The 17,545-nt window shown below is 46.5% G+C and overlaps 3 protein-coding genes across 7 annotated transcripts in view; 2 read left to right on the top strand and 1 right to left on the bottom strand.

Moving 5' to 3' along the window:
• LOC109466059 (membrane progestin receptor beta-like) overlaps window positions 1–3,973 on the top strand; it is an 8,050-nt gene extending 4,077 nt beyond the window's left edge. For 2 of the 3 annotated variants that reach the window (XM_019763659.1, XM_019763660.1), the window contains exons 3-4: window positions 1,621–1,840; window positions 2,371–3,973. In XM_019763659.1, coding sequence (XP_019619218.1) covers window positions 1,621–1,840; window positions 2,371–3,131 — 981 coding nt within the window. In that variant the 3' untranslated portion in view covers window positions 3,132–3,973. The remainder of the gene's footprint in view (window positions 1–1,620; window positions 1,841–2,370) is intronic. The other variant, XM_019763661.1, reaches the window with a different exon arrangement.
• Window positions 3,974–4,658: 685 nt separating this feature from the next.
• Window positions 4,659–14,656, top strand: LOC109466062. Its single transcript, XM_019763664.1, has 10 exons — window positions 4,659–5,279; window positions 5,863–5,907; window positions 6,958–9,429; window positions 9,725–9,973; window positions 10,315–10,408; window positions 10,953–11,117; window positions 11,848–12,122; window positions 12,681–12,900; window positions 13,535–13,930; window positions 14,109–14,656. Exons 3-10 carry the CDS (start codon window positions 6,986–6,988, stop codon window positions 14,115–14,117), a joined length of 3,852 nt encoding a protein of 1,283 aa, XP_019619223.1. The 5' UTR covers window positions 4,659–5,279; window positions 5,863–5,907; window positions 6,958–6,985; the 3' UTR covers window positions 14,118–14,656.
• Window positions 14,657–15,037: 381 nt separating this feature from the next.
• The window catches only part of LOC109466058 (growth hormone-inducible transmembrane protein-like), a 10,992-nt gene continuing 8,484 nt past the window's right edge, over window positions 15,038–17,545 (bottom strand). For 2 of the 3 annotated variants that reach the window (XM_019763653.1, XM_019763655.1), the window contains 3 exons: window positions 17,403–17,501; window positions 16,639–16,810; window positions 15,038–15,872 (listed from right to left, as the gene is read on the bottom strand). In XM_019763653.1, coding sequence (XP_019619212.1) covers window positions 15,788–15,872; window positions 16,639–16,810; window positions 17,403–17,501 — 356 coding nt within the window. In that variant the 3' untranslated portion in view covers window positions 15,038–15,787. The remainder of the gene's footprint in view (window positions 15,873–16,638; window positions 16,811–17,402; window positions 17,502–17,545) is intronic. The other variant, XM_019763654.1, reaches the window with a different exon arrangement.

Here is a 17,545-nt window from a genome sequence, read left to right as displayed (position 1 = left end):
CACCATAATTAAGGGTCTTGATTGTGTGAAGTGCAAAGACACCGACCCAGACGAAAACAAGTTGTCCAAATATGAACGTCTCATCCTAGCATTAGAAGGCTATTGTAGCATTTGCTGAGTTTACAGCAGCGACTGTAGGCCGAGTTTACACTGCCTACCACTGAGTACTTACAAACTAATCTCCAAGCAGATCTTTTGGTGGGGGTAAGACAGTATCAAATTGGCCAGTCTGTATCCATTTCCATTTCCCCGGGGACATGGATACAGACTGGCCAATTTGATACTGTCTTAGTAACTCTTACCCCCACCAAAAGATCTGCTTGGAGATATCTGCCAACGATATGTAGGCGAAAGTGAAAGGCCTATATAATGTGGATCACACACACAAATTTGAAAAAAAAAAGACTCCCCCTTTCATAACAAAGTCTTTTTCCTCTCTCCACTTTAAATCTTTGGATCAGCCCTCGATCATCTAATCGGTGATGGAAAGCAGAACACAAGATAAAACTCACGCAGGACAGTTCTGGGTCACACTGTCAAGAATTTACCTCACAAAAATGATTTTTATTACCATCGCCTTAGGCCATGGGGTGAAGAGCTAAATGCATACTGTACTCGTAGATAAAGATGACTCAAACTCAAAGGCTAATTCTGTTACAGACACATAGTCGAATTCGGCGTCCCAAACGCTAGCTCAACGCCCCCAACTATGGTTAGGAATAGGTCGGGACCAAGGTCGGCTGGTGTTCGGCCAGGTCGGCTACTGTTCGACTACATGTACACCAACCGAATGTTTCAAAAGTTTCAAACATTCTGGTGTGGACGGGAGGTTCGGTCATGGTTGACTGGTGTTAGTGTGTCGTTCAGGGCATGGTTGGCAGTCAACTTTGACTCAAATTTAGCTCAAAGTCGATTCGTATAGAAAGGCTTGGCCTTAAAATCTGGCCGGCTGGTGTTCGGGGGAAGGTTCTGAATGTGTGAAACCGGCTTAAGGCGGTGTAGGTCGGTGGTGGTAAGGTGGTTAATAATAGGGAGAACCTCCTTGGTAATGGGAAGAGATGGTCGTTATATAATCCTGGGTTTGTTGTCTGTCCCTTCCACCGCACCACAGTAGGACCAGGATGGTACCCAGGAAGCCCTTAGAAATACTGAAGGTATGATGCTGTTTTTGTTATATCCTTTTGTTCTGGCATGTTCGAGGCTGCACTTTCTCTATTCTTACGCCTGTATAATATAACAACACGAAAGAAGCCGACGTTTCGTAACTTCCACTAGGCCTTCATACGGGGGTACGAATCGTAAAGTTCGGTAAAAAAAAGGGGGTCATAGTTGGCCAGGAGCATGGGAGAATCAGTCCGCGGGATTTTGGGCAAATAATGAACTCTACGGTGGCTATTAAAACTTAGGCTATTAAAAATCGTGATTTTTTTCTAGCGTTGCGGAGCGAAAATTCGGATGGTACCCAGGTTAATGCTTTTTGAACCCTCGTTGTTAGTCTGGTGGAGACTACTAGACGTTTCGGTGATCGGAGACAAGGGGTGAAACTGATGGCATGGTATGAGTATCTCACATTTTGAGGTAAATAGATCTGTTTGTTTGACAGAAATTGTCTTTTTGCAGGGCATGATCCCCGAGCTTCCCAGCATGCCTTGCACGCGGCGGTCGGAGGAAGTTCCGGTGCTGTTCCGTGAGCCGTACGTGCATGACGGGTACCGCGCCCCGCACCAGCCCTGGCACTACTACCTCCTCAGTCTCTTCCAGATTCACAACGAAGTGATGAACGCCTGGACACACCTCATACCGTTCTCCATCCTCCTCTACAACGTTTTCACCCGTACAGGTAAGGCCGAATGTCCCTTTACCGTTGCCATAGTTTCTGCACAAAGTTACCACGTCTAGTACTTGTATCAGGCATATTAGTAGAAATTATGTTTACCTTCACGCAAAAATAAGGAGAACATGTTGCTTTTGCTCTGTTTCTTCTTCCTCTTTTTGTCCAAACAAATAAAGTTAATGACCTGGACCAGAAGGCTGCCACCTGCGGTGTTGGGCTATGTAATGTAGCAGGACAGACCTGAAGGGGCTGGCCACCATATATTATGAATTCGAATATGAATGTATTTTAGAATAAACATAGCAGTAGTAGCTGCCAAAATGTAGTACAGAGAGAGAGAGAGTAAAAGATTTCTTCTGTACCAAGCGCACTTCTTATTTGACGTTATGTAATTGTATAACTGTTTTCTGAGGTTTTAAAGTCGTTTCGTTTGAAAATTATGAATTTTTTAAATGGAATTTTGTGTAAATTAGTTGTAATTCAGACTTTTGATTGTCTGCCATATAATAAAGTTCTTAATTTTTTTTACGTTACAGGTGAGCTAGACTTCAGCGCTGACCACACGTGTTGGGCCTTACTTCTACTCGGTTTCGGCGGTTGCTCATTCCTGTTCCTCAGCTTCGCCGCCCACCTCTTCCAGTCCCACTCTGAGCACGCGCACTACATGTGTTTCATCCTGGACTACGTGGGCATCGCGTTCTACGGTTTCACGGCCGGACTTGCGCAGTTCTCTATTTGCAGCGACCCGTGGTTTTCCCGCGTGTTTAAACCTTTTTTCTTCCCGCTCCTGGTGGCCAGCGGCTGTTACACGTGCGTCTGCTGTTCCTACGGGAAGGTCAGGTTCAACCGGCCCTATCCGCGCATGCGCTGGGTGCTCCAGATCAGCGCCGTCGGCAGCATGTACGTGCTGTCCATGTCTCCCGTCCTGCACCGCGTCTTCATGGATCACTTCCGGGGCAGCATGGATACTGTTTCCTGGATGCACGTGGCGCACGCCTCGTTCTTCATGACGGGAGTCTTCTTCTACACGTCCAACGTCCCGCACAAGTTCCAGCCGGGGACGTTCGACATCTTCGGGCACGGGCATCAGCTCTTCCACGTGGCCATGGCGACCATGGCCATCGTACAGTTCGAGACGGTGTTTCGAGACCTTCAGTCCGGGCGCCACCTGCTGCTGTCCCGTCCGTCAGCCACGTCGATCCTGGTGCAGCTTGCTGTCGTCCTGCTGTGCTGTGTCGTCAGCACACTCGGCATGGCAGTAAAAGTGCGCCGGAAACTGAGGAACAAAGTGCAGTAGCTGTGTCGGTTGCCCTCATTCCATGCAAGTTCAGGGCGACAAAACTGGATTTTCAAAGTCAATTTTCTGGTCATTTTTTAATGTAGTTAGTGGAATCAATCCTGTCCCATAGCATATAGCCTGGGTACCATCCAGATCTGGGCTTCGCAACGCTCGAAGATAATCCAGATGATACCCAGGCCAATAGCATACTGATATCTGTGAGGCTAAAATTCGATGTCACTAATGGAAAACGGTTGCTTGTTAACATGTTTGGGTGCTATTTCAAACGATTCAATTTATGAAATAATGACGAAAATGTACTCATGATGAAATAGCCGTAAATGTCAATATAGACAGATTTCATCATCCAGAATAGTTTTCGTCTTGCCCTCCTGAAATTACATTGGGTGGTATGTAAGCCATTTGAATTTGTGCAAGAAGTTTTTATCAATAGAACCTCCTCAATTTGTGTTATCACAAACGTGCTCAGGTGTAAATTTAGCAATAAAAGTTAAGTGGACAACTTGTGTAAAATTACACACGAAAAGTTAGGAAAGGTGTTAGTACTAACGGACACGGTTGAGTATTGGTTAAGCTTGTTAAGGTTAACCCGAATTAATGCACATATACAATGTAACATCATGCACTGTTATAGTTCAATGACGTTAGACATTTAAAATTGGGAGGCTATATTCGTGAATGTTTGACAGGGGCCTAATGAAAAAAAATGACGTAAGAACGGTTAAAATGAACCCCGCATATATCCAGGCGACGAAACAAAAGCTGTTGTCAGGTCCAACTCCGATTGAAGTCAAATATTTTTCACCGATCTTATGTGTTGCCTAGTGAACAGAAATGTCTTAGGACTCAGGGATCGTAAGATTTTATCAATGAAAGTGCTTCTATACCATGGACACGACCTACATATATTACCATTTCAGTACCCACGTTGTGGAAAATTAGCGGCCCGTGTACAGTATAGAAATCAATGTAACATACTATGTTTGAACTTGCGGTGTTCTTTCAACTTCTGTACCGCTGTTGTACCGCACCGAACAAAGGGGCATTTCTGGGTACAAATTCGCACAATGACTGCCGAAATTTCTCCAGCGATCCGTAAAATTAGCCGAACAAATAAATGTCACTGCAGTCGCCCGAGAGGTAACGACGTCGCGGGCTAGAATTCGTCCTTGTGAAGTTCTTGTACTGAACGTGAGCCCCACCACCCGCCTTCAGAAATCTCCACTAAGAACTGATCAACACCTTATTTTAGTAACACAGACGAAAGACAGGGACAATGTGGCATTACACTCAAGTAAAACTTGATTTGCACAGTTCGTTGCTCCACCTGGTGGTGGCCGTTAGAACCGCAACCTGCAAGTCTGATCTCCTAAAGGACGTTGGATGAAATCCTGGTTATCGTGTGTCCCCTTTTTCTACAGACGCTGACTCACACACATGCGCGCGCGCACACACACACACACACACACACACACACACACACACACACACACAAACACACAAACACGCACACAGACACTTATCTCTCTGTATATTTAGTCCTTTTTGTGGCTACAAGGATATATCAAATTAGCAAAGCTGTATCAAATTGGTTGGACAATATCTAATACGCCACCCGATAGGCTGTCGAAAAAAAGATACCAAACGTAACAAAAGAAAGCGGTTCTGATCAAGACCATGTAACAGAGCAAACAGTGGGGATAGGGGGACTTTTCATAAAACTTTATTTGAGCAATCAGCCAGCCTAGTTACCTTTAACCCCCCTCCCCCTGCGGTCCTTGGCAAACAATGTGTGGCGAAAATAAACAACCTGCGACAACCTTCATCGTGAGGGTACGACGTTAATACGCCCCTGCCCGCTACTCGCGCACGTACAGTCTTGGGTAGTGGCGTGTGTGTGCCGTGATTGTGACGTGCTGTATGTGTTTCAGGACCGTTTTGTGTGCTTGATTGTCCGTCATTGAATTTGTTCACTTTTTTACTACCCATGGCAGGAATTTCAGCTCTCAAACATATGCATGGGAATTTCTCAGCTCTCGCTCCACTAAGCTAAACTCTGTCTGTATCTGTATAGGCGGTATAACCGCCCTTCGGCACAACACACCAGCTTCGCAGGCACAAACTGAAGGACTGTCGGCGACAAAGGTAGATAACATATATTATAAATCATGGTGATTATTTTTAACATTTTCATTTGATCAGTACGTGACAATAAGGCACCTGACAAGGCCGTACTTAAGCTTTATTGGTGCTTTCCCGGGACATCTTAATCTGTACCTCTTTGGTGTTAGTCTTATTTTTGTGGTTGTGTTGATACAAGTTACAACTATATTGCCCTTGTAATTTTGTTGTTAAGATTTTACAATCTAAACATAGCAGAAGAGTTAGCTGTAAAATCGGTTGCAGTCCTTTCCTACAGCATACGCTAGGCCTGAACGTTTTGTACGTATGCAACTGGTCCGTGTCATTTTTAAAAGTATTCTTCAAGCAGATGTGGAGTCTTGCAGTGGTAAAATCCTTTTTTATCTCGTCCTGTCAAGCGAAAACATCTATTAATAAAGCACATAAAACTCCAGAGCCACTCTACATCTGCTTGGAGATTACTTATATATAGGACGCACTAGCTGCACACACCTATATGGCTATGCTTGATAAACTGCAATTTGCAGTAGGTTGCTGCTCCTGGCAGAAAATGATGAATTTAAACTAAATACCAAATAACTTGCAGGAAGCTCGAGTCATCTCCCCGAGGCAGCTCACCAAATCAAGCTGGGTTTGTCTTTATCATTCCATTTTTATATATATTACATACTTCCTGTAAGTCCTACGCTACGACCATAACGGTTTGTAGATTGCACCTTGTATAATTCACCAGTTGTATTTGTTGCTATTGATTTTTGTTTTACCAAATCAGTGTTCTGCAGGTCCCGGCGGGTTATCGGAATGTTTGCTCTGAAACAATCTTCGTTCTGAAGTCCGCAGTAACTTTTATACCGGGGGCAAATATTTACAAGGCCTCTTGAACCTGTTTTTATACACCTTCAAACACTACATCGGCAAAGAAGCCCGCATTTCCTGTAGCCTCGTTGGCAGGCGCTACGACTGGGCTTTTCGGGTTACTTTTACATGCTTTTTTTCTTTCCTGTATACCACATCCTTTTTGTACTGGGCCGGCAAAGGAACCTCGGTTACAACTGGAAATACCAAGGGAAAAGCGCATTGATATAGAGGCTCTCTGAAAAGCCCAGTCGACTCTGCGAAGGAGGCTAGATTTTCTGCACGTACGCGTCCCATGCCCAAGTCTATGTTTTGTAGCTTTGGCTACAACTTCATTGTAGTTCGAGGACTCACATTTGTAGGTTAGCAATGCTGAATAAGTGTAACAGGTGTGTTGGCGCCCATATGACACGATTCGTTTCTCTAACGGTGACTCTATTATATTCCACACGAAGCGAACGCAGGCAGATGCAGCTGTTTGTTACGTATAGCCTGGCATCTTGGCGTCCGTCGAATGTTACCTGGTAATACTGGTATCATATTATGACCAATGACTTAACATGTACGTAGGACTGCATTTCAGAATGGAATCACACTGCATCACTGCATCAAACTAAATTTCACCAATATTTTCCTTCTATGACACCGCATACCCCCTCCCCTCCGCCACCAAATATTTGACCAAAAGCCAATTGCATACTACTTTGGTACCTGATGCTAAAAGTAACAAATTCAAAAGTCAAAGTCGGTAAAATATTGTGTTTGAATTTTGTTTAACAAAGACGTACTCTGAAATGACATCAGGACGCGTCGTGCCGTTCTATAGGTCAACAAAAGACCGGTTCGCAAAAAAGATGGATCGCGCACGTAAGGCAACTCGAAGATCGCCAAGAGAAAAAGGCACGAATCGGAGGGAAGGGAACCGCTGGACAGAGGCGAATCTGCGGGCGCGAATGCAGACGATAGGCTCCTCGAAGGACCTGGATCTCTCGCACAAGCGTTTGAAAGAAATCCCGCCAGCCGTTTTTAGCATCACAGAGCTGGATATCCTGGACGTGTCGGACAACCCGCTGGGCTCCTTACCGGTCAACATCGCCAGTCTGCACAATCTGAAGGAGGTGCGAGCGGCCGGATGTGACGTCAGCGAGGTGAGCGGGAACATCTCCAGGTGCGCCTACCTGACCCGGATAGACTTGTCCAGAAACCCGCGCCTCGCCTCGCTGCCGCCCACCATGAAGCAGCTTCGATACTTGAAACACGTGGCTCTGAGTAGTTGTGAGCTGACCTCGCTTCCCGAGAATCTCACTCTCCTGGCGACGGTGGAAACTCTGGACCTGTCCCAGAACCAGCTGACGTCTCTCCCGCCCGGCATCGCGGCGCTCACGCGGGTGAAAGTCCTAATCATCAGCGATAACGCCTTTGGGACCATCCCAGAATCCATCGAGTCTCTGGGCCGCCTGGACCGTCTGGAGATGAAGCGGAACAAGCTTAACAACAGCAGCGGCGATCTGAAGCTAAACGTCCCCGCACACTTAAAGGCGTTGGACATGGAGGGCAACTACTCCTTAAAGGTGCTGCCAGAAGGTCTTGAGCGTCTTGAGAAGTTGGAGGAACTGAACATGAGCTACTGCGGCCTGGAGACGCTACCGGAGTCCGTAGGAAAGCTGAGCTCCATCAGGCGGCTTCACCTGGCCGGGAACAAGCTGCGCGTGCTCCCCGCCAGCCTGGGAAACCTGCTCCGCCTGCAGACGCTGGACCTGGAGGGGAACCGCCGTCTGTCCGACCTGCCGCTCACCCTGTACCAGCTCAGGGACAGTCTCAGGGACAAACAGGCCGGCACGAACACAGGGCTCATCCTGGATAACTGCCCGGCACTGGCGCTGCCCGAGGCCGAGGTGCTCCAGGGAAATGTCGTCTCTGTGCTCGTCGACCTTCTGTCAGAAGATATCCTCCACAAGACGTCGGTCCGCGTCGCTGCGGAGGTTGTTGACGAGACCATCGTGGAAGGTCTGACAGACAACATGGTCGCGGTGACGGAGGAGTGCGTTTGGGACGACCTGATGTTGGATGTCGCAGGTGTGGTTATCGCTGACAAGGAATGTTCGGAATACGTCTTCCGAAGCATGCTGGAAGAAGTCCTGCCAGGGCTTATGAAGGAGATAACCGTAGAAAGTATAGACGAAGAAACGGCCATGGCCATCGTGGCAGGCGAGTTGTTGGAAGAAACGGCGAGCTCGATGACAGAGGAGTTGGCTACAGACGCAGTGCAGGTGGATGATGCGGCAAGAGCCGCCATGGAAGAGCTTCTGGAATCCGGCATTAAGGCAACGGCGACAGAAGTGGCAACAGGCGCGATGCAACTAGATGCTGCGTCATGGAATGTCATGGAAGAGTTTATGGAGGAAGCAGAAACGCTTATGCTAAAAGAAGTGGCGGAAAGCGCGGTGCAAGTAGACAATGTGGCGCGGGAAATATTGGATGACATTTTGGGAGAAGTTACGGAGGCGATAACTGATGAGATGGCGGCACGCGCTGCGCAGGTAGATGCCGCGGCGTGGGAAGAGTTGGAAGAGCTTTCGAGGGAAGTCACCGAAGCTGTATCTAAGAAAGTGGCGGCACGCGCTGTGCGGCTGGATGTTGTGGCGTGGGAAGTGATGCAGGGGCTGTTGGAGGAAGTCCCTGCAGCAATGACGGAAGACTTGGCCACACACGCGGCCCAGGTAGACGCTATGACATGGAGAGTGATGGGAGAGATGTTGGAGGAGGTGAGGATGGTGATGACAGAAGAAATGGCAACAGCCGCTGTGCAGGTAGACAATGTGGCCTGGGAGGTGTTGGAAAACATGTTGGAAGAAGTCATGGAGCCGATAACTACGGAGGCAGCAGTAAGTGGTGCGCAGTTAGATGACGTGGCCTGGGGAGTGTTGCAGGAGCTTTTGGAGGAAGTCACGGAGGCTTTGACAACCGAAGTGGCCACACACGCTGCCCGCGTGGACGCCATGACGTGGGAAGTGGTGGCAGAGATGTGGGAGGAAGCGATAGAGGAAGTGGCTGCAGGCGAGGTGCGCCTAGACGCCACCTTGCGGGGAGTCGCGGAAACGCTCATGAAAGAAGCCACCAGGGCGATGGCGAAGTCGGTCGCTAGCGAAGAACATGCAATATGGCACCTCGCGATGGACGTGATGGAAGGGCTCCTGGACCGAATCTCCAAGGCAACCGCGAGGTCAGTTGCTCTGGAAGTGTACGAAGAATCCCGCCTGGGTCAAACCGTTCCAGACGAGTACAACAAACAGACTAGGTGAGTGTTACATGAATTCTTTCCTGATCTTTCCTGACGTTTTCATAATCAAGCCTTACGAGACACTTGTGTGCTCTCAGTGGGCATTGGTTGGGCAGTGTGCTAAGTTTAACGTGTCTATAAGCCTGCGTACAGGATTCAAAGAGCTAATTTCCAAGCAGATTCTGTGGGCAATGGCAGAGGTTACAGGAGGCTAATGGATTCAGGAGGCCAGTATGGACTCCCATTGCCCCACATGCACAGAGTCTACTTGAAGATTATCAACGATCTCACTTCGTCTGTTTGTCATCCACAGCCACTGGGTTTCTGGAGCCGCACGCGCCGTGCAGTACCTGAGCCTCCCGGCCGGCGGCGTGCTTGCCATCCCCCCAAGAGCAACCGGCGACACCTCGGTCATCTCGGCGGTGCTGAACCCGCACGGCTGCGGCCAGACCATCGCGCTTCGGGACGACGAGCTGCTGGTGAGCGACGTCTTGCAGCTTCGCCCGGCGGGACTGAGGTTCTCCCAGCCCGTCACTCTCACACTCACGCACGCTTTGCCCAGGTTTGTTTGTTTCGCATAACCTGTAAACCCGCATTTAGGCGTAACACAGTTTTGTACATGTAAGTACAAGCTGCGTAACACCAGAACTGTAAGGTTTGAACTACTCACGCCGGAAGAGACCCCTGCTCTTTCCGATAATTTTCGTAGGTTCTTCAACGTGCGTGGGGTGTGGCTATCCGAGGGACGTCCTTAACCGAAGCTAGGTACTCATTTCCACCTGAGTGAATTGAGGAAAGTCGTGTCAAGTGCCTTTCCCAAGGGCACAAGATTGGTGACATGATAGGTTTGATCCCAGGACCTCTTGGTCCTGAGCCGAACACACTACCGTCTACCTCACACAGGTTCCACCTTGAGAAGCAGTACGTGGTGAAGACATCTGGAAACGGCGGGCGGACGTGGCAGACTCTCAACACGCGGAGTCAGAAGAACGAGTGGGTAAGTACCGAAGGTCCAAAGCAGGGCAAGCGGGTATCTTAAAGCTTGTAATTATGAAATAAAGACTATGATGTGATGCTTTAAATTCCAACTCTGACAAAGTATTGGGACTTACCCCAAATTTTCGGTTGACTCCATCAAACTTGTTCACGGAATGGACCCGTCTACTCTTGGAACGTGACGTCAGAGACAAGTGACCGTAGTAGCGGGTCATACGTGCCAGATAACTTGTGTCGCCCCCCGTCTCTGTTCAGGTGTAAGTCCCAATACTTGGCCAGTAAGTGTTGGAAGTTAAAGCTTAGTCTTAATTTCATAATGACTTATACCAACACAGATGAACTTTCATGCTAGGTATCTTTGTAAGTTGCCGTTTTCAAACATCCGTTTCAAAAATCACGGCTTATCACTTGTCCGATACGTACTGTATCTAGTATCAAGCAAACTTTGAAAGTATTCAGATCCCTGAATTGCATGCAGCAATTCAAATCCCCTGACTTCTTTTTCACAACCGGTTTATATATTGAGTTTTATCCGTACCTTCCAGGGGCAGCACGTTGTAACAGTGGATGTGTCGCATTTCTCGGAGTTTGCTGTGGTGGCGCGGCCTCTGGAGCGGTACCAGGCATCACCGCTCCGCTCCTCATCTCAAACAGACGTCCTGATATCCCTACCCAGGGACTTTGGTGGCCATCGGTCGGTGGGGTATACGGTAAGAAACCTTACGCCCGTTCTACTCTTTTGCCAAGATGCAATCCTGTATCTATTTGCAGAAGCACGTTGTTTTGCTCTGTACATATGTCCAGACAAAATGACTGTCACCATAATAACTAGTATTGTAACAGACACCCTGTGGTGTTGGGTTACATGATGTAGCATCATTATCATCATCACCATCTTGTCGTGAGAGACTCTTTCGTGACGTATGTTCATGATGTAGCAAGGGACGGGTTAGTACCATATGATCATGGAGCCCGGTCATGAAAGCGTTTGAGCAAGAATAAACATAGCAGTACTTTGTAAGGCCAGACCATGTGAAGGTAAACATAATGCATTTGCTTTGCATTATTAACTTTCTAGTTATGTTTACCGAAGGAAAACATATCGTTTTTGCTCAGTTTCTTCCTCTTCTTCTCCAAACAGTGACCTCTGATCTGACCAATGACATGATTCGTTGATGCCTGTCACCATGGTGACTGTTGTTGGGTTACACAATGTTGCAATTTCATGGTCTGCTCTGCTCCTGTCACCATATACTAGAGAAGTAACATTTGCAAAGCAAATGCATAATGTTTACCTTCGGACATGGCCTGCCCTGTTAATTTTTACTCAAACATATTCACAGGACAGACCATGTCCGAAGGTAAACATTATGCATTTGCTTTGCAAATGTTACTTCTCTAGTTGTAATTAAGTTTTCCTTCTCTGGTGTTCAAACTAAGGTCCTGCCGGTGGATGCCGACACCCTGACGTGCGCCGCCATGAAGGATGGTATCCGTGAGGTCCGAGGTATGAGTCACATCGTCCGGTTCTGTAAGAACCTGCTCCTCAGCAGCCCTGCCACCGTGGTGCTGCCCCTGGCCCCCGGGAACGCCCGAGTCCGCGTCATCAGCTATGATGACGTCACAAAGCGCTGGCATGACGTCACCAGCTCCGTGGACGACCTCGTCATACAAGGGTCAAAGGTTGCCTTCAAGACCGACCAGCTCAGAGCTGGGTAAGTTTCATTGGGAAAGTTGGAGGAAAGTAATCCAAGCAGATCCGGCGGAAACAAGTCACTCTCGAATTGACCAAGCTGTGACCGGGTCTGCTTGGAGACACGTATTACTAAGTGTTCTGATAGCGTCGAAGTCTCAGAGAACGGAATCTCCTACTCTCCAAGCAAAGGTTTGGGTTTTGGCTTATGTTTGGTGTGTTTTTATCTGGCTTTCTTTTTTGCACTTTTTTTGGGTTGGCGTAAAAAAAAAGCAGTACAAAAAAGGAAGCCCGATTAAAAAAAAAACTCGCCAACAATAAGCCAAACCTCTGCTTGGAGCGTAGGAATCTCCGAGTAGCGTTCCTTCTGGGTATCAAACAAGCCCTTTCAAATCGCCAAGACCCCTTCACAGGATGACCCGCGCCAGCTTTCTATTATGTTTTTGGGAGGATAAAAAAATCTATCTGGATCAGGCACAAGGCATTGCCCAAAACGAAAGTTATCAGTGACAGCACTGCCAAAATGTAGTCGATAGTAGCATCTCTAATGACAACTAACCGAGTCGTAACTTTCTCCTAGCTTCGCGGTTGTTTGCGACAACAGCTTGGATGATCCAACCAGAACTGTCGAAATGGTAACCAAGAACACCCGGGCCAGGCTCGTACAGATCGTCATCTTGAAGAAGTGGCAGGACGCGCGGCGGGACGGAGTGATGACGGCGCGGATCGAGTGCGTGCACACGGAGCGGGCGGAGGACCGCGTCTGCCAGGCACAGCTTCGGGAGGATTTCGAGTGTCAGGTGAGACGGTAGATCATCTCCAAGCAGATCCTAGGGTGAAAAGGCGCTACAATTCGCCCATTAAGCAGTAGTTAAGTTGGGCAATTGGCTACTGACTTCCCCACCTTAGGGTCTGCTTGGGGATTAAGTATAAACTCTTAGATTTGCATAGACCATCCAGGACCGTGTCTGATCCTAACATTACTTCAAGTACAGGCACGATGCTGGATATGATATCCTTCTTGTTGGATATGATGTCCTTCACAGGCAGGCAGGCAACGTGTTGTTTGTTTGTTTATTTGTTTGTTTATTTCCACAGGAAGGCACGCCCTCACCTACAATCGTTTTGTTTGTTTGTTTGTTTCCACAGGAAGGCACGCCCACACCTACAATCGTGTTGTTTGTTTGTTTGTTTGTTTCCACAGGAAGGCACACCCACACCTACAATCGTGTTGTTTGTTTGTTTGTTTGTTTCCACAGGAAGGCACACCCACACCTACAATCGTGTTGTTTGTTTGTTTGTTTGTTTCCACAGGAAGGCACACCCACACCTACAATCGTTTGTTTGTTTGTTTGTTTGTTTGTTTGTTTGTTTCCACAGGAAGGCACACCCACACCTACAATCGTTTGTTTGTTTGTTTGTTTGCTTCCACAGGAAGGCACGCCCACACCTACAATCGTGTTGTTGGAAGGAGAGGATATCTGCTGCGTGTTTGAGGGGCAGATCCGTCCCGAGGAAAAGATTAACGGGCACCACGGGGTGAACTTCACGTTCTACTGTGAGCGGCCGCGCGTGCTGGAGTTCCACGCCAGGCTGGCGTCAGGAGGCAGAGGCGCTACATCTAGAGTCCGCGTGTACCCCGGGAGGCTGGAGCGACTCCCATATAGGCCTCCTACACCGCCTCCTACACCCCCGATACAGGTTCATCGGGCTCCCGTGCCCCAGCAACAAACATACACAGGTCCAGCCGTTCCACGGCCACAACCAGCACCGCCGCCACCAGTACGGTGGCCCAAACTTCTGGCATCTGCTGAAATAACTCCTCCCACTGTAAGTAAGGTTATTCTCTTCAACAATGCAGTACTTTCTCAGAGTCCGATTGTTGTTTGTTTGTTTGTTTACTCGGATTATTAGAGTCAAGTTGGTGTAAGCTAAGGTTGCTTTGTCCTGCAGGTTGGGAAACTACCGCAAATTCTTACATATATTTTTTTGACGTATTTCTATGCAGCTGTGGTGAAGGGTAGTCTGTGTCAGCCTCCGTCTGTGTGGGCTCCGCAGTGTTGGACAAATGCAAACCGTGCGCCATGCTGACCACACATGCAGTTCTGATAGTCCTCGCTAGGAGATAACGTTTCTCATGCTGATACAGGCTTACATTACAAAGGACCTGGCGATGAATCATTCGCAGACTTGATAATTTCTATAATATCGATACTTTTATTTTGATATTGATAATTTCACTTCTTGAATCAAGCTGGTGTTGTTTCCCTTGCACAGTGAAGAAAGACTTGTGAATGACAAGAGGGCACAGTCACCACCACACATGATCTAATCATTTCGTGGAGGTCTGAGGTCTCTGTAATTCAATAGGAACCTATTTTTTGACAAATCCATGCTGGGGACACTAGTACTTTAAGACTGCTGTATGAAATTGTCTGAACGCCAAACCCTCTAGTTTCAAGCTTCTCAGTCATGGTTCTGCAGCACAATATCACTACAAATTTGCAAAGTTCAAAAGTCAGTTGTTTATATGATGAAAATGACAAGAGTTTTACAATTATTTTGTCTTTATTCGCACAAACCATTGTAACACATCTAAGTAACAGTATCTTGCTTCTTGGCCCTTCTATGAAAATACACCAGCTGACCATGGTGAAAACAAATAAAATATTGTCATGTCAGAATACCCAAAGATCAGTCAATACTAGAAATCTGATAAACACAGGCTATGTAGAATATACATCCATCGTTGCTGTCCTCTGCTGTCAAGTTTTCCATTTCAAACCACAATCAGGGAAGTTACATGTGTAGAACGTCCAGCTTGTATATTTTGTATAATCCAGCTGTATAGATAAACTAATATTACCTATATAATAGTCATAACTGCTTGTAATATGAGATATAGCAGTTCATGGCTCATTTCACATGTTGTTGTTACTATACTTTTCAAAATTATCTTATAACCAAGCCATATTGGTGGAAAGCATTTTGTATATAAATACATGACATTGTATGTTGCAGGTCAGTCACAGATAAAATCAGACGATAATCTCTTCTCCTCAGGCCTAGGAAAATTAATGTTGTGTTTCCTGTAATGATGTTCCAGAGAAATTTAGGGTCGGTTGGTAGGGATTCACTTTTGTAAAATCTTTGTTTTGTTTACATCTTGGCTAAAGTGATCCAACAAATAGAGTTAATATAACACTGAAATGTATCAGTACACTGGTACTTAGACTTGAACCAAAATGATATGACCTGAGTTATGACTCGTTTCAGTTTGTGTATCAGTATATGTATCAGTACACACCACTAGACTCCACCAGACTCTTTTGCAGGCTGAATAAATAGTAGAAATCAGCCTAAAAAGAGAATGTAGCTGTCCAGGGGAGTTGGTTGGCTATACAGCTACGAGGGTCCAGTTCTATGCAGGCAAACTGGACCTTCTATGGCCGACCAACACCCCTGACCAGCAACATTATTTTGGGGCCGATTTCTACTATTTATTCAGCCTGCTAAAGAGTCTGGTGGATAACGCACTATTATGACAGATCAAAAATTTTATATCTCTCGTTGGCAGACAACTAATAAAAGGCTAGGGTTGGGGGATTTTTGCTAGGGTTGGGGAGTAACCAACAACACAACATTTTCCCTAGGCCTCAGCACGTCTGGATCAGCCTCTCCGTAAATTCAGCGCCTCTTGTTCCCTCCACCGGCCAGCAGGGTGGCGATTCTGATGAAGATGTTGAGTGTGTCGATGTAGATCCTCAGAGAACTGTAACAACAACACAAGACATCAGGCATTATCCTCTATACAGGTTCCTGCAGTAGTTTTGATATGGCAAAGTTTAACTGGACCACCCCATGAAAGTAATATAAACAAAAAACTACAACATACAAGACTTGTTTATGGCACCCAATGCAATTTCAGGGAAGCAAAACTGGATTTTCAAATTCAATTTTCTTTTAAAGTATTAAGCTGAATCAAGACGATACAGATGCTTGAATATAAAGTTGCCAATAAAAAAAGTTGCTTGTTTTGTATCATAGGCTGGCTCATGATATTTACAATGTATTGGTACCAAACAATAAAAGAATTCACATACTAAACTTGTTTTGGGGCTATTTCAAACCCTCCAAGTATAAAATGATAACAAAAAGGTGCTAAGAAATAGATAGTAAATAGTCAATATCAGACAGATGTCCTCATCCAGAATGTTTTGTTTTGCCACCCTGAAATTACATAATTTGGAAATTCCACCATTATTAATTTGGCATTATTCCTTTTATCCAGCTATTTATTTTTGTATTTTCCTTATCCATCTTAAACAAATCCAGGTCAATCTGTCAACCCTCCTCACAGGTGTAGGGACTGACAAGGTCATCATACTCGGAAAATCTGTATCTGTACATGAATCTGTATAATGAATATGTATCTGTACATGAATCTGTTATCTGATTGCAAATAAAGATCTCAAGTGATTGTCATAGACAGATTTTGTATTGAACTTTTCAAACATCTAGGGAAGGAATGGACTCACGCATTGACGGGGTCGTACGGTCGAGCGGCGTAGAGCGGGTAGGTTTCCGCTTTCCTGATGATGTGCTGCGTGTCGTACAGCAGGAAGGCTCCAAACAGGATGAGTCCTCCGTACATGCTGATGGAGTACAGGCCCAGACCCAGGGCTCCCGTCGGGGGGATGAACATGTTTCCTAGTACACAAACACAGGGAAAAACATGATCATCATATAAGGGTTTTCTTATACACAGCCAAATATTCCTACTTTGCTTACGTTTCTGTGACGTAGGTGGTGCTTTTGCGGCGAGAACGCAATCCCAAAGTTGACTACAGTGATGAACTGGGAAGAAGGGGGGGGAAGAAGGGGGGGGGGGTACAAACTAAGCCATGCTTGGGATTGCGTTCTCGCCACAAAAGAGCCACCTATATCGGTTACATACATGTACATGTATAGCGGCGAGAAGCAGAACTCCATTTAGAAGCTCTGAAGGTATATGAGAGACACAGAAACGTAAGCAAGGTACGAATATTTGGTTGTGTAGAAGGCTGGGTTAGTATCTTAACAATGAAATTTGAACTTTTGATCAAACCACTGCATTGATAGATGGAAAAAATGTAACAAGTAGAAAGAAAAGGACTTTCCTCAACTGTTGATTCAGAACCAGAGTTGATTCAGAACCAGAATCTTCTGTTATTTTTTTTTTCTTGCGAATCAGAAAAAAACGAAGAGGCGAATCCGAGAACCAACTAATTAAATTGGTGTGGCCTTAGTACAACATACTAACCAATGGAAGCCATGAAGACAACACCCAACCCGATGGCCAATGGTCCGCCCATGTTCAGGAACTTCTCACTGGGAGCACACACCGCAACAGCTGACAGACCTGGAACACAACAACATTAAGTGTCTTTATGTTGCTTGTACTTT

Source organism: Branchiostoma belcheri, unplaced genomic scaffold (assembly GCF_001625305.1).
Source record: "Branchiostoma belcheri isolate BF01 breed outbred unplaced genomic scaffold, Haploidv18h27 scaffold16, whole genome shotgun sequence".
Taxonomy (NCBI): domain Eukaryota; kingdom Metazoa; phylum Chordata; class Leptocardii; order Amphioxiformes; family Branchiostomatidae; genus Branchiostoma; species Branchiostoma belcheri.
Note: the sequence above shows the minus strand (reverse complement) of the source record. Positions and strands in the feature narration are given on the sequence as shown.